The sequence below is a fragment of the Tachypleus tridentatus genome, chromosome 4 (genome assembly GCF_004210375.1).
Source record: "Tachypleus tridentatus isolate NWPU-2018 chromosome 4, ASM421037v1, whole genome shotgun sequence".
NCBI classification, from domain to species: domain Eukaryota; kingdom Metazoa; phylum Arthropoda; class Merostomata; order Xiphosura; family Limulidae; genus Tachypleus; species Tachypleus tridentatus.
Genome location: NC_134828.1, coordinates 9,741,845 through 9,759,500, shown reverse-complemented (window position 1 = coordinate 9,759,500; position 17,656 = coordinate 9,741,845). Strand labels below are relative to the sequence as shown.

Here is a 17,656-nt window from a genome sequence, read left to right as displayed (position 1 = left end):
TCAAGCCATTTGTTGTTGGTGTATTTCACCATGCCCAAGGCCTTGTAGGTTAATTTACTCTAATACTGCCTAAATGATTTCAGTTTGAGGTTAGGCTGGTATTGATCCTAATAGGTAATGAAATCAAAGTGTACATTATAGGTACACCCCATGCTTGGTATTGCTGGCATACAAAAATATAGCTGATAATAATAAAAATAAAAAGTCTCATAGATTAATTTTACTCTATTCCTGCCCCAAAAAATTCATATGCTGCAGCTATTGAGGATTCTCTTGTTGAATTTTAAAAAGAAATTATTTTTTTTAATCAGTATAAGCAATTGTCTGTATGTACAGTTTGGATTCAAGAAATGGATGTGACAACCATTTTGGAACGACTTATAGCAATTATATGTTAACATCACTTATTAATTTAATTTACCTAATTAAAAATAATTTATCTATATAGATATATTCTGTGAAAAATTTTGGGCACAAGGAAAAGAAGGTAAACCATTACAAATTAATGTTAGTAATTATTTTCTTAACAAGTGCATTAGTTTAACTTTAGGCTAGATGTATTGTAATTGGAATACTCATTACTTGATTGAACTGTTGTATTATGAAAAGAGTTAATCTAAGGATGAGGTACTTAAATAAAAAGCTTGAAACTAATTTCTAGAAAAGTATTCCTCATTTTACCAAAAATAATTTTTAAGAGATAAGAGAATCTGAAACTGTATTCTATGTGCTTCTCATGTTTATTACTTCTTAATAGAAACTTGTTTTCCCCTTGTAGTTGAAGCAGGAAACAAAAACACTCCTGAGGCTTTACATTTCATCCATTCTCAACTGAAGAGGATTGACAAGAATGCATCCATCCTAGGAACTGATTTTAAGAAGATTGTTAGTGACATTCACTCATTGGAAAAAGAGGTATATATCCTACACACACATTGGTTAGTCATACCAATGTTTGATGTGATTGTGAGGGAGGTGGATCAGGTACTGGTCATGTACATGCAGTGGTTTTGAAGTACCTTTAAGTTTGATGTGATTGTAAGGGAGGTGGACCAGGTACTGGTCATGTACATGCAGTGGTTTTGAAGTACCTTTAAGTTTGATGTGATTGTGAGGGAGGTGGATCAGGTACTGGTCATGTACATGCAGTGGTTTTGAAGTACCTTTAAGTTTGATGTGATTTGTGAGGGAGGTGGATCAGGTACTGGTCATGTACATGCAGTGGTTTTGAAGTACCTTTTAGAGTACAAATTATTCTCTCTTATATTGTTTTATAGGTTTGTTAAAGGTGAATGAAAATGGTATTGTTTGTAATGTTTTAAATTTCATTCTTTTCTACAATATTCTATGAAATCTTTAGTAAACATTTTTATTAGTTTGGTATGTTTTAATAATTGTTATTTTTATGAAGTTTCAAAGTATCATGCATTTTTATTAGGCATTGAAGCGTTACCTGTAAATAAACTAGAATTTGGCAATATTTACATACTGTAGGTGACGTGTGGAAAAGTCACAGCTGTGTAACATTTACAATTGTATATGTAAGTTTTGTACCAGGAAACTGCAGATGTGTGTGTGTGTGTAAATACAGGAACACACACACGAAACAAAACAAAACTTTGATAAATAATTAATATTTATTTCATCTCTCAGTTTAAATTTAGAAGTTACTGAAATGGAATAAAAACAGATTTTTAAATTTTGTTGTTCCATTAGTTAAAATAGTAATTATTTTTTTACCAGTGAATTTTTCTTGAATATAAGTACAATCACAAAGTTAAACCCTGAAGGGACTCTTTGCAGTTAAATGCAAAGTTACATTTTTTAACATGTTTGAACATAACTCAGTGAAAGATGCATTTTTAACTTCAGATATTTTCATTTCATGTTTATGGTGATAGGTGTAACAGTGCTGGTTTGTTGTGTACTCTTTTTTTTTTTTTTTAGGTAGAGCAGCTAAGACAAACTACTAACAGTTTGAAAGACAGTATAGCATCAGCACCAGAGATCAAGGAACTCCCTAAAGATGTTTCATCACTTTCAGAAGTAAGAACTTGTATCTTTTGTGCACACTATTCACCTGGATCAAAAGTACCTATACTCTTAGAAGGTTTTAATTACAGCATAGAAACCACAATAAAAAAATTAGGAATCTTTCCCTCTGTCTTTCTCTCCGTTTCCAGATTTCTGTTGGTGAATATTTGTTACAGCTGAAATCTATGTATTTTGTTTACAAATTGGTGGTTTTCTTATGACAAACATTTTGCACAAAACTTGTGATATGTGTGTGAGATGGCATTATATTAGTCGTTTGTTTTTTTTTGTTAGGTAACAAACTTGTAGTGGGTTTTGAACCTTCAACCACTTGTGTTTTGAGAACAAAAAAATGTTTGCTCAAATTACATATAGAGGGATAACATATGAGCTACTACTGTTACATATGTGCTCTTAAAAATTTACAATTAAAAGTTACCCATAAAGAAACATGAGCTAGTTTTTACATTTAAATAAAAAAAATTGCTTAAACATTGATAGAAGAGTTCAAAATTCAACTCATTTTTGTAGCACTAATATTTTAACGTGGTAAAAAAATGTATTGTTTACTGATATTTTACTTCTATATTTGAAAAGAAACTCAGAAAAAGATGGATTTTCATATTCACAATTATTGTTTTTTACATTTTTTACCATCTTTTTTATCTTTTTATAAGCTTAAAACAAGCAGCTAATTTGTATAAAATATACTAGAATTGTACCTATTTTTTCTTGCATGCAATCAAAATTACTTTAGTTTTGGTATTATATTAACAGTATTGTTTTTGTAACGCATAAAATATAACTTGTTTGGGTGGGAAGATCCTGCCATTTTTGTTCTTATAACAGAATTTGGTTGATTTGAATCAAGGTTAGATCCACTGCAGTCTGTATATCCAATCATCTTATTACTAGCCATCCCTAAGGTTAAAAGGTCTGACTCTCATTTTCAAGTGTGGTTGGTGTCTGAGATCGACCCTTTCTGAGACGGTTACATTACAAGACTTTCTGACATGAAGTATTTCTAGTCTATGATTTTAAAACTGTGCAGCATTTAAAAAAAAAAAAGCGGAATATTTAGTAATGAACTATACTGATAACTAAAGGGAAGATGTGATTCCAGCTTAGACAAGAGAAGCTAACTCATAAACAGCTGCAGAGTATGACGGTAAAGTAAGTTAAACAGTGAGTCAATAGGAACAAATTGAGAATAAGAAACTGCCTTAGAATTTTAAGATAGATAATTCACACAGACTCATGTCTGAAGTGATACCACGAGCCATTTCCATGAGTTTCTCTGAGACAATGTAACCAAGCAAAAGACCAACTGGTATGTGAAAAATGAAATACATCATCACATTTGATGAGACACGTCATCATCAGTCTGGCATTATGTCATCACTATATTCTAAAGAAGAATCGCCTTTATGTGGATTGGATATTAAGTTGGGTCATCTACCAACACATTCAAGTCATGTTAGTTTCGTCACAAGATGTCAGTTCAAACAGAAAAACATGCTATGCCTTTGGTTTACTCAGATTGACCCTGCAGAGATATCCATTGGACTTCTATGCACAAAAGCCAGTGTGAGTGCCTGGTTTATGGACTTTGAAGGGCATGTAAAGAGGAGGGCAAAAATATTAACCTCAGTGTGCTTTCCAAAACCATTGAAATCATGCATAACCAGCACCATCAAACAAACTTCACTGATGTTGGAGGAAGCTTATCTAAGGTATAGGTAGTGGTCACGTCTCTGTACATAATTTCTCCTATTTATTGGAGGAAGGGTATCTAAGGTATAGATAGTGGTCACGTCTCTGTACATAATTTCTCCTATTTATTGGAGGAATGGTATCTCAGGTATAGGTAGTGGTCACGTCTCTGTACATAATTTCTCCTATTTAATGGAGGAATGGTATCTAAGGTATAGGTAGTGGTCATGTCTCTATACATAATTTCTCCTGTTTAATGGAGGAATGGTATCTAAGGTATAGGTAGTGGTCACGTCTCTGTACATAATTTCTCCTGTTTAATGGAGGAATGGTATCTAAGGTATAGGTAGAGGTCACGTCTCTGTACATAATTTCTCCCATTTATTGGAGGAATGGTATCTAAGGTATAGGTAGTGGTCACGTCTCTGTACATAATTTCTCCCATTTATTGGAGGAATGGTATCTAAGGTATAGGTAGTGGTCACGTCTCTATACATAATTTCTCCCATTTATTGGAGGAATGGTATCTAAGGTATAGGTAGTGGTCACGTCTCTATACATAATTTCTTCTGTTTATTGGGGAATGATATCTAAGGTATAGGTTGTGGTCACATCTCTGTACATAATTTCTTCTATTTACTTCTTTGATAGGGTGTTGACCAATGCAGCTACTTTCAGTTTTAACTCTTGCATATGAAAGCTTAAGTACAAAATATTGTAATGTTAACCTTTATGTGTTCCTTAAAACTATTTTCTAGTAAATTTTTCTCACAATGTTTTGAAACAGTCTTAATATTCAGGTGAGAAACCTGTTGAATTGAACAGTTAATTTAAAATTACAGTAAGAGTAATGTTTTACAGCAAGCAACCTCTGATTTTAATAATTACAATGTTGAATGAAACTCTTACCTGACAATAACTACTGTTGTTTTTATATTTTTATTATATTTAGCAGCTCCCAGGTGTTAATTCCTATGTTAATACACCATTTCTTCTTCATATTGTCATGAATTAATGTGTAGATATGTCATTCTATTGTTATTCACTGTGTCTGTTGTTGTTTCTAAGTTACACAAAAAATATCATTATTCACTGTGTCTCTTGCTCCTAAGTAAAACACAAAATATTGTTATTCACTGTGTCTCTTGCTCCTAAGTAAGACACAAAATACTGTTATTCACTGTGTCTGTTGTTGCTCCTAAGTAAGACACAAAATATTGTTATTCACTGTGTCTCTTGCTCCTAAGTAAGACACAAAATATTGTTATTCACTGTGTCTCTTGCTCCTAAGTAAGACACAAAATATTGTTATTCACTGTGTCTGTTGTTGCTCCTAAGTAAGACACAAAATATTCTTATTCACTGTGTCTGTTGCTCCTGAGTAAAACACAAAATATTGTTATTCACTCTGTCTGTTGCTGTTCCTAAGTAAGACACAAAATATTGTTATTCACTGTGTCTCTTGCTCCTAAGTAAGACACAAAATATTGTTATTCACTGTGTCTGTTGTTGCTCCTAAGTAAGACACAAAATATTGTTATTCACTGTGTCTGTTGTTGCTCCTAAGTAACACACAAAATATTGTTATTCACTGTGTCTGTTGTTGCTCCTAAGTAAGACACAAAATATTCTTATTCACTGTGTCTGTTGCTCCTGAGTAAGACACAAAATATTGTTATTCACTCTGTCTGTTGCTGTTCCTAAGTAAGACACAAAATATTGTTATTCACTGTGTCTGTTGTTGCTCCTAAGTAACACACAAAATATTGTTATTCACTGTGTCTGTTGTTGCTCCTAAGTAACACACAAAATATTGTTATTCACTGTGTCTGTTGTTGCTCCTAAGTAACACACAAAATATTGTTATTCACTGTGTCTGTTGTTACTCAAAAGTAAGACACAAAATATTGTTATTCACTGTGTCTGTTGTTGCTCCTAAGTAACACACAAAATATTGTTATTCACTGTGTCTGTTGTTGCTCCTAAGTAACACACAAAATATTGTTATTCACTGTGTCTGTTGTTACTCAAAAGTAAGACACAAAATATTGTTATTCACTGTGTCTCTTGCTCCTAAGTAAGACACAAAATATTTTTATTCACTGTGTCTGTTGTTGCTCCTAAGTTACACACAAAATATCATTATTCACTGTGTCTCTTGCTCCTAAGTAAAACACAAAATATTGTTATTCACTGTGTCTGTTGTTGCTCCTAAGTAAGACACAAAATATTGTTATTCACTGTGTCTGTTGTTGCTCTAAGTAAGACACAAAATATTGTTATTCACTGTGTCTGTTGTTGTTCTAAGTAAGACACAAAATATTGTTATTCACTGTGTCTGTTGTTGCTCCTAAGTAAGACACAAAATATTGTTATTCACTGTGTCTGTTGTTGTTCCTAAGTAAGACACAAAATATTGTTATTCACTGTGTCTGTTGTTGCTCCTAAGTAAGACACAAAATATTGTTATTCACTGTGTCTGTTGTTGCTCCTAAGTAAGACACAAAATATTGTTATTCACTGTGTCTGTTGTTGCTCCTAAGTAACACACAAAATATTGTTATTCACTCTGTCTGTTGTTGCTCCTAAGTAACACACAAAATATTGTTATTCACTCTGTCTGTTGTTGCTCCTAAGTAAGACAAAATATTGTTATTCACTCTGTCTGTTGTTGCTCCTAAGTAAGACACAAAATATTGTTATTCACTGTGTCTGTTGTTGCTCCTAAGTAAGACACAAAATACTGTTATTCACTGTGTCTGTTGTTGCTCCTAAGTAAGACACAAAATACTGTTATTCACTGTGTCTGTTGTTGCTCCTAAGTAAGACACAAAATATTGTTATTCACTGTGTCTGTTGTTGCTCCTAAGTAAGACACAAAATATTGTTATTCACTGTGTCTGTTGTTGCTCCTAAGTAAGACACAAAATATTCTTATTCACTGTGTCTGTTGCTCCTGAGTAAAACACAAAATATTGTTATTCACTCTGTCTGTTGCTGTTCCTAAGTAAGACACAAAATACTGTTATTCACTGTGTCTGTTGTTGCTCCTAAGTAAGACACAAAATATTGTTATTCACTGTGTCTGTTGTTGCTCCTAAGTAACACACAAAATATTGTTATTCACTCTGTCTGTTGTTACTCAAAAGTAAGACACAAAATATTGTTATTCACTGTGTCTCTTGCTCCTAAGTAAGACACAAAATATTGTTATTCACTCTGTCTGTTGCTGTTCCTAAGTAAGACACAAAATATTGTTATTCACTCTGTCTGTTGCTGTTCCTAAGTAAGACACAAAATATTGTTATTCACTGTGTCTGTTGTTGCTCCTAAGTAAGACACAAAATATTGTTATTCACTGTGTCTGTTGTTGCTCCTAAGTAAGACACAAAATATTGTTATTCACTGTGTTTGTTGTTGTTCCTAAGTAAGACACAAATTATTGTTATTCACTGTGTTTGTTGTTGTTCCTAAGTAAGACACAAATTATTGTTATTCACTGTGTCTGTTGTTGCTCCTGAGTAAGACACAAAATATTCTTATTCACTGTGTCTGTTGCTCCTGAGTAAAACACAAAATATTGTTATTCACTCTGTCTGTTGCTGTTCCTAAGTAAGACACAAAATATTGTTATTCACTCTGTCTGTTGCTGTTCCTAAGTAAGACACAAAATATTGTTATTCACTGTGTCTCTTGCTCCTAAGTAAGACACAAAATATTGTTATTCATTGTGTCTGTTGTTGCTCCTAAGTAAGACACAAAATATTGTTATTCACTGTGTCTGTTGTTGCTCCTAAGTAAGACACAAAATATTGTTATTCACTGTGTCTGTTGTTGTTCCTAAGTAAGACACAAATTATTGTTATTCACTGTGTCTGTTGTTGCTCCTAAGTAAGACACAAATTATTGTTATTCACTGTGTCTGTTGTTGCTCCTAAGTAAGACACAAAATATTGTTATTCACTGTGTCTCTTGCTCCTAAGTAAGACACAAAATATTGTTATTCACTCTGTCTGTTGTTGCTCCTAAGTAAGACACAAAATATTCTTATTCACTGTGTCTGTTGCTCCTGAGTAAAACACAAAATATTGTTATTCACTCTGTCTGTTGCTGTTCCTAAGTAAGACACAAAATATTGTTATTCACTGTGTCTGTTGTTGCTCCTAAGTAAGACACAAAATATTGTTATTCACTGTGTCTGTTGTTGCTCCTAAGTAAGACACAAAATATTGTTATTCACTGTGTCTGTTGTTGCTCCTAAGTAAGACACAAAATATTGTTATTCACTGTGTCTGTTGTTGCTCCTAAGTAAGACACAAAATATTGTTATTCACTGTGTCTGTTGCTCCTAAGTAAAACACAAAATATTGTTATTCACTCTGTCTGTTGTTGTTCGTAAGTAAGACACAAAATATTGTTATTCACTGTGTCTGTTGTTGCTCCTAAGTAACACACAAAATATTCTTATTCACTGTGTCTGTTGTTACTCAAAAGTAAGACACAAAATATTGTTATTCACTGTGTCTGTTGTTGCTCCTAAGTAACACACAAAATATTGTTATTCACTGTGTCTGTTGTTGCTCCTAAGTAACACACAAAATATTGTTATTCACCGTGTCTGTTGTTACTCAAAAGTAAGACACAAAATATTATTCACTGTGTCTCTTGCTCCTAAGTAAAACACAAAATATTGTTATTCACTGTGTCTCTTGCTCCTAAGTAAGACACAAAATATCATTATTCACTGTGTCTCTTGCTCCTAAGTAAAACACAAAATATTGTTATTCACTGTGTCTGTTGTTGCTCCTAAGTAAGACACAAAATATTGTTATTCACTGTGTCTGTTGTTGCTCTAAGTAAGACACAAAATATTGTTATTCACTGTGTCTGTTGTTGTTCTAAGTAAGACACAAAATATTGTTATTCACTGTGTCTGTTGTTGTTCCTAAGTAAGACACAAAATATTGTTATTCACTGTGTCTGTTGTTGCTCCTAAGTAAGACACAAAATATTGTTATTCACTGTGTCTGTTGTTGCTCCTAAGTAAGACACAAAATATTGTTATTCACTGTGTCTGTTGTTGCTCCTAAGTAAGACACAAAATATTGTTATTCACTGTGTCTGTTGTTGCTCTAAGTAAGACACAAAATATTGTTATTCACTGTGTCTGTTGTTGCTCCTAAGTAAGACACAAAATATTGTTATTCACTGTGTCTGTTGTTGTTCTAAGTAAGACACAAAATATTGTTATTCACTGTGTCTGTTGTTGCTCCTAAGTAAGACACAAAATATTCTTATTCACTGTGTCTGTTGTTGCTCCTAAGTAAGACACAAAATATTGTTATTCACTGTGTCTGTTGTTGCTCCTAAGTAAGACACAAAATATTGTTATTCACTGTGTCTGTTGTTGTTCTAAGTAAGACACAAAATATTGTTATTCACTGTGTCTGTTGTTGCTCCTAAGTAAGACACAAAATATTGTTATTCACTGTGTCTGTTGTTGCTCCTAAGTAAGACACAAAATATTGTTATTCACTGTGTCTGTTGTTGTTCCTAAGTAAGACACAAAATATTGTTATTCACTGTGTCTGTTGTTGCTCCTAAGTAAGACACAAAATATTGTTATTCACTGTGTCTGTTGTTGCTCCTAAGTAAGACACAAAATATTGTTATTCACTGTGTCTCTTGCTCCTAAGTAAGACACAAAATATTGTTATTCACTGTGTCTGTTGTTGCTCCTAAGTAAGACACAAAATATTGTTATTCACTGTGTCTGTTGCTCCTGAGTAAAACACAAAATATTGTTATTCACTGTGTCTGTTGTTGTTCTAAGTAAGACACAAAATATTGTTATTCACTGTGTCTCTTGTTCTAAGTAAGACACAAAATATTGTTATTCACTGTGTCTGTTATTTGCTCCTAAGTAAGACACAAAATATTGTTATTCACTGTGTCTGTTGTTGTTCTGAGTAAAACACAAAATATTGTTATTCACTGTGTCTGTTGTTGTCTAAGTTGCAAGATATTGTTATTCACTGTGTCTGTTGTAAGACACAAAATATTGTTATTCACTGTGTCTGTTGTTCCTAAGTAAGACACAAAATATTGTTATTCACTGTGTCACACACAAAATATTCTTATTCACTGTTATTCACTGTGTCTTGTTCTAAGTAAGACACAAAATATTGTTATTCACTGTGTCTCTTGTTCTAAGTAAGACACAAAATATTGTTATTCACTGTGTCTGTTGTTGCTCCTAAGTAAGACACAAAATATTGTTATTCACTGTGTCTGTTGTTGCTCCTAAGTAAGACACAAAATATTGTTATTCACTGTGTCTCTTGCTCCTAAGTAAGACACAAAATATTGTTATTCACTGTGTCTGTTGCTCCTAAGTAAGACACAAAATACTGTTATTCACTGTGTCTGTTGTTACTCCAAAGTAAAACACAAAATACTGTTATTCACTGTGTCTGTTGCTCCTAAGTAATACGCAAAATACTGTTATTCACTGTGTCTATTGCTCCTAAGTAAGACACAAAATACTGTTATTCACTGTGTCTGTTGTTCCTAAGTAAGACACAAAACAAAAGTAGTTTTCCTGTGGGATCACCATTTCCATGTGTACTATCCAGTTTGTTCTTTTAAAAACATAACTATAGTTTGAAATGCAACTAAAGAACTTCTATTTTTTCCAAATGAACAGAATGTAGCTAGTTTTGGAAGTAGAATTGCTGCCATAGAGGCCACGGTGAAGGATGTGAAAAGCCAACAGTCTTCTCTCCAGAGTTCTCAGGGAGGGATGACCCAAACATTAACCAATTTTGAGGTACGAATTTCTTCTGTTAATGGTGAGGGTTGAATTTTAACCAAGTCTTTTGAGTTGTATCCTACAATTTCATTAATACTCTTACCAGTTATAACCGAGTAATTAGTCATGGGGTTTTTTGTTTTTTTTAAAGAAAAATGTGTTATCCTCTTTAAGGGTTTAAATAAATTATAGTATGCTAAAAGTATATTAATATTTTAACCACCAACTGTTGTTTTATGTTTTCACATTTAATTACCTTTGAGTAACAGAGTTGATATTTCTTGATTGCATAAGGCAGCTTAGTTTTCTTTTCATTTTTGATGAGTTAAATAATGTTACAGTACATAGAAATGCATAAAGATATTCTTACTACTGAGTACTCTACCATGCTCTAACAATATGTTCCAGCTAAATATTTCTTTCATCTTGAATTTTGTCATTTTTGATGATGAGTTGTATCATCTTTTCTGGCTTATATTTATGAGTAGTGAAATAAAAACCCTATAATCCAAACACTTTTGAAAGGTGGACCTTTTTTTTTCAGGATCACTTATTAGTGTCGCTCTGATGACCAGTGTAAAATGTGATGTATTTAATGTTATTATTGATCTATGAATATTAGGCTTAGTATTTCCCAAAACTCACTTGTTATAAATATTAGGCTTAGTATTTCCCAAAACTCACTTGTTATAAATATTAGGCTTAGTGTTTCCCAAAACTCACTTGTTACAAATATTAGGCTTAGTGTTTCCCAAAACTCTCTTGTTACAAATATTAGGCTTAGTGTTTCCCAAAACTCACTTGTTACAAATATTAGGCTTAGTGTTTCCCAAAACTCACTTGTTACAAATATTAGGCTTAGTGTTTCCCAAAACTCACTTGTTATAAATATTAGGCTTAGTGTTTCCCAAAACTCACTTTGTTAGGATGAATGGGACAGAATTAAAAAAATTGCATTTTTAGCATAGTCATTTTAAACAGTTGACCAGTGCTGTTAGTATGTTGTGATATTTGTCAAGAGTCATGTTGGTGATATTTATTTATCACAGTTACTTGTTTCTTGCACAGTTAGAGGATATTATATTAAATTAGTTCAATCCATAATTCCAAAAATTTAAAGAATTTATCCTTTTTTTTTTCCTTTATATTTAATTGTCAAAAGTATTTGAAAAGTCTATTTCTGATGGAATAGAAAAATAATTTTCTTTGGAGATGTTAACAAATTCTTAAAGTCGAGATGCAAAAAAAGTAATACTACTTATTGAAACATAAGGCTTGTTATTGAATATTTTTTATCATTTTTATGAATAACACACAAATATATTTAGGCTCAACTTCAAGAATTGTCAAACAAAACGGAAAAGCTGTCACATCCAGCTGTTGAACTCCAAACTACTAAACTTGTGGAAGGACAACAGATCTTACGTGATGTAAGGTTATTCACAGTTGTTAATTTCTTTATTTTTAAAAATATACACGTGTATACATCTTAAAATAAAGATAAGTGTACGTGAAGATGGTTAGATTCTCATAACTTGTGTACATGAAGATGGTTAGATTCTCATAACTTGTGTTCATGAAGATGGTTGGATTCTCATAACTTGTGTTCATGAAGATGGTTGGATTCTCATAACTTGTGTTCATGAAGATGGTTAGATTCTCATAACTTGTGTACATGAAGGTGGTTGGATTCTCATAACTTGTGTACATGAAGGTGGTTGGATTCTCATAACTTGTGTACATGAAGGTGGTTGGATTCTCATAACTTGTGTACATGAAGGTGGTTGGATTCTCATAACTTGTGTACATGAAGGTGGTTGGATTCTCATAACTTGTGTACATGAAGGTGGTTGGATTCTCATAACTTGTGTACGTGAAGGTGGTTGGATTCTCATAACTTGTGTACGTGAAGGTGGTTGGATTCTCATAACTTGTGTACGTGAAGATGGTTAGATTCTCATAACTTGTGTACGTGAAGATGGTTAGATTCTCATAACTTGTGTACCTGAAGATGGTTAGATTCTCATAACTTGTGTACCTGAAGATGGTTGGATTCTCATAACTTGTGTACCTGAAGATGGTTGGATTCTCATAACTTGTGTACCTGAAGATGGTTGGATTCTCATAACTTGTGTACATGAAAGCGGTTGGATTCTCATAACTTGTGTACATGAAGGCGGTTGGATTCTCATAACTTGTGTACATGAAGGCGGTTGGATTCTCATAACTTGTGTACATGAAGGCGGTTGGATTCTCATAACTTGTGTACATGAAGGCGGTTGGATTCTCATAACTTGTGTACATGAAGGCGGTTGGATTCTCATAACTTGTGTACATGAAGGCGGTTGGATTCTCATAACTTGTGTACATGAAGGCGGTTGGATTCTCATAACTTGTGTACATGAAGGCGGTTGGATTCTCATAACTTGTGTACATGAAGGCGGTTGGATTCTCATAACTTGTGTACATGAAGGCGGTTGGATTCTCATAACTTGTGTACATGAAGGCGGTTGGATTCTCATAACTTGTGTACATGAAGGCGGTTGGATTCTCATAACTTGTGTACATGAAGGCGGTTGGATTCTCATAACTTGTGTACATGAAGGCGGTTGGATTCTCATAACTTGTGTACCTGAAGGCGGTTGGATTCTCATAACTTGTGTACCTGAAGGCGGTTGGATTCTCATAACTTGTGTACCTGAAGGCGGTTGGATTCTCATAACTTGTGTACCTGAAGGCGGTTGGATTCTCATAACTTGTGTACCTGAAGGCGGTTGGATTCTCATAACTTGTGTACCTGAAGGCGGTTGGATTCTCATAACTTGTGTACCTGAAGGCGGTTGGATTCTCATAACTTGTGTACCTGAAGGCGGTTGGATTCTCATAACTTGTGTACCTGAAGGCGGTTGGATTCTCATAACTTGTGTACCTGAAGGCGGTTGGATTCTCATAACTTGTGTACCTGAAGGCGGTTGGATTCTCATAACTTGTGTACCTGAAGGCGGTTGGATTCTCATAACTTGTGTACCTGAAGGCGGTTGGATTCTCATAACTTGTGTACCTGAAGGCGGTTGGATTCTCATAACTTGTGTACCTGAAGGCGGTTGGATTCTCATAACTTGTGTACATGAAGGCGGTTGGATTCTCATAACTTGTGTACATGAAGGCGGTTGGATTCTCATAACTTGTGTACATGAAGGCGGTTGGATTCTCATAACTTGTGTACATGAAGGCGGTTGGATTCTCATAACTTGTGTACATGAAGGCGGTTGGATTCTCATAACTTGTGTACATGAAGGCGGTTGGATTCTCATAACTTGTGTACATGAAGGCGGTTGGATTCTCATAACTTGTGTACATGAAGGCGGTTGGATTCTCATAACTTGTGTAAGGCGGTTGGATGAAGGCGGTTGGATTCTCATAACTTGTGTACCTGAAGGCGGTTGGATTCTCATAACTTGTGTACCTGAAGGCGGTTGGATTCTCATAACTTGTGTACCTGAAGGCGGTTGGATTCTCATAACTTGTGTACCTGAAGGCGGTTGGATTCTCATAACTTGTGTACCTGAAGGCGGTTGGATTCTCATAACTTGTGTACCTGAAGGCGGTTGGATTCTCATAACTTGTGTACCTGAAGGCGGTTGGATTCTCATAACTTGTGTACCTGAAGGCGGTTGGATTCTCATAACTTGTGTACCTGAAGGCGGTTGGATTCTCATAACTTGTGTACCTGAAGGCGGTTGGATTCTCATAACTTGTGTACCTGAAGGCGGTTGGATTCTCATAACTTGTGTACCTGAAGGCGGTTGGATTCTCATAACTTGTGTACCTGAAGGCGGTTGGATTCTCATAACTTGTGTACCTGAAGGCGGTTGGATTCTCATAACTTGTGTACCTGAAGGCGGTTGGATTCTCATAACTTGTGTTCATGAAGGCGGTTGGATTCTCATAACTTGTGTTCATGAAGATTGTTGGATTCTCATAACTTGTGTTCATGAAGTTAGATTCTCATAACTTGTTGTTGATTCTCATAACTTGTGTACATGAAGGCGGTTGGATTCTCATAACTTGTGTACATGAAGGCGGTTGGATTCTCATAACTTGTGTACATGAAGGCGGTTGGATTCTCATAACTTGTGTACATGAAGGCGGTTGGATTCTCATAACTTGTGTTCATGAAGGCGGTTGGATTCTCATAACTTGTGTACCTGAAGGCGGTTGGATTCTCATAACTTGTGTACCTGAAGGCGGTTGGATTCTCATAACTTGTGTACCTGAAGGCGGTTGGATTCTCATAACTTGTGTACCTGAAGGCGGTTGGATTCTCATAACTTGTGTACCTGAAGGCGGTTGGATTCTCATAACTTGTGTACCTGAAGGCGGTTGGATTCTCATAACTTGTGTTCATGAAGGCGGTTGGATTCTCATATCTTGTGTTCATGAAGATTGTTAGATTCTCATAACTTGTGTTCCTGAAGGCGGTTGGATTCTCATAACTTGTGTACCTGAAGATGGTTGGATTCTCATAACTAGTGTTCATGAAGATTGTTAGATTCTCATAACTTTCTGTGTGATGAGGATATTTTTTTCATACTTTGTATTATAATGGCTGTTGTAGAAATGATGTGATACATGCAATTCTGATCAATGTTCACAATAATTGAGAAAAAAACATCACATTAAAAAGCTTGATTAATATCATTTAAAGTTTTATTGGCTTTCTTAATGGGATTTATCAAATGTTTTTTTCTTCTCCTATGTTTTTTGCTGTTTGGAACAACATTTTTAGAACATGTCAGTATTACTCAGATTATTGTTAACAAAGAAATATTTGTTTTCCAAGTGGAGGATAAATACACATGTACAAGTTTTCCAAGTGGAGGATAAATACACATGAAACAAACCTTTTATAAAAACAACAACAACAAAACAGTATAGATTTAAATGAGTCCAATTCTTGTCTAGCGGATTCATTAATAGAAGATAAAGGAAAAAAAAATATATTTAAAAAACTATTACAATGCCATCGAATGTAATTCTAGGTAACAGCATGGAGTCAAAATAGGGGTTATAGTTTGAGTGAATAATGTCTAATATACCTTCAGCCTTGTTACATTACCCTTTTGTGGTTCCTTTTTATATATTTTTAAATTCCAAACTTTTTATTTACCATATACATAGCAGAAATGAAATATTAAGATATTGAGTAGTTTAATCTCTCTCTCAGTCTATAAAGGATAACATTGTATAACTACTTTGTAATTAAATGTCAGTACATAACTCTCTTTACTGGTGGTGACAGGCAATTGTTTCATTACTGATCCCACTACAGTTTTTCCAAACAATTACAAAGCCAAATAACTTTAATAAGAACTTCCAACCTAAAGTAAATACATAAATTAATGAAGTAAATTATATATACTAGGTGGATTTAGAAGTATTTATTTTAATAAATATATACACACACAAGCTATAATCTGTACTAATTAGAGTGGATTAAATCATCAGTTAGGTATCTTTGAACAATAATATCTCAAAGTTAAGCCATCTTGGTAGAATTAGGTTAGTCTAGATTCACATACTAAGGGAACAGTGAAGCAAAACATTTGCTACTTTGAAAAATGATCCAAAGCAACGATTTAAAAATATCATAATCATAATGAGTATGTTAGTTTAATTTTGGGAATATGTCTCAGTGCTATCTGAAAGATAACACCACAGCTGAAAGGGAAGACGTGTTTGGTGACAGGTTTCAATCATGCAATCTGGGAGTTGAGTGCCCTAATCATTAGGCCTAATATAACTGATATGGTTTGAAGAAAGTGTCCTATTAGTTACAAGCTGCATAGAAACTCCAGTTGTTGGCTGTTTAGTACCACATGATTTATAAATTTAAGATAATTTCACAAATTATAATAAATATTGCAATTGGTGTGACTTAACAAAATTAGCTATGAATATAAATCGATCAAGTCTATACTTAAAAACTATGTGAAAACGAGCTGTTTACTTCTGAGACTCGCACAGCTTGTCAAAACAAGAAATCATGTAAGTGTTTATGTTGGTGCAGTAGTGTACTTTCAGTGTTAAAAATGGATAGAAGCTGAACAAAATAAAAGTTTTATTTGGAAACAACAAAAAAATCTGATAAGTACTTTCCTTATTTTTCAGGAACTGTTGAGGGTTGCAGATGCTGTTGATTTGTTGAATGATACAACAATACCAGCTGTATTAAAAATCAACGAGGCATTACCTCTTCTGGAGAAAATGAGTGGGAACACAAATTTGAACGTTCAAGACTTGAGTGAATTTCATGTATGTATCGTGATAATGATTGGTTGTAACTGTTACTTAGCTTTTTGATAAATTACATTTTCAAAACATTTAAAAATTGAAAATGAAAAATCCTTTGTGGTCCTGACAGTTTGGAATTTCACACTCAGACAAAAGTCACCATTTTATGTTCATAATTAAAGTTATAAATAATAAGAATATATTTTTGTGTCAAATTTTTCTGTGTGTGCATTAAAAAGTACATAAAGCTTTGTGGAATATTTATTTTGAGGAAAGAGGGTTTTCTTGTTTTTTATTCATAGCTAAATTGTAAAGATATGTGTATACTTTCGTTTTAGCATTTTATACAAGATTCCAAGGATCAAATTTTCTCTGTGATAAAAAAACAACAATGTGCTATTCTGAAGCAAACAGAAATAATTTGTACTCTGTTCTATAACATACCTTTATGAAAAGTTGTGTACTGTGTTCTATAACATACCTTTATGAAAAGTTGTGTACTGTTCAGTTCTATAACATACCTTTATGAAAAGTTGTGTACTGTTCAGTTCTATAACATACCTTTATGAAAAGTTGTGTACAGTTCAGTTCTATAACATACCTTTATGAAAAGTTGTGTACAGTTCAGTTCTATAACATACCTTTATGAAAAGTTGTGTACTGTTCAGTTCTATAACATACCTTTATGAAAAGTTGTGTACAGTTCAGTTCTATAACATACCTTTATGAAAAGTTGTGTACAGTTCAGTTCTATAACATACCTTTATGAAAAGTTGTGTTGTTCAGTTCTATAACATACCTTTA

General features: G+C 33.7%; 1 protein-coding gene across 3 annotated transcripts in view; it reads left to right on the top strand.

The window, feature by feature from the left end:
- Window positions 1-17,656, top strand: part of LOC143248541 (uncharacterized) — a 76,329-nt gene that overhangs the window by 37,388 nt on the left and 21,285 nt on the right. For all 3 annotated transcript variants that reach the window (XM_076496971.1, XM_076496972.1, XM_076496973.1), the window contains 5 exons: window positions 779-915; window positions 1,948-2,046; window positions 10,454-10,576; window positions 11,887-11,988; window positions 16,730-16,873. In XM_076496971.1, the coding sequence (XP_076353086.1) occupies window positions 779-915; window positions 1,948-2,046; window positions 10,454-10,576; window positions 11,887-11,988; window positions 16,730-16,873 (605 nt within the window). The remainder of the gene's footprint in view (window positions 1-778; window positions 916-1,947; window positions 2,047-10,453; window positions 10,577-11,886; window positions 11,989-16,729; window positions 16,874-17,656) is intronic.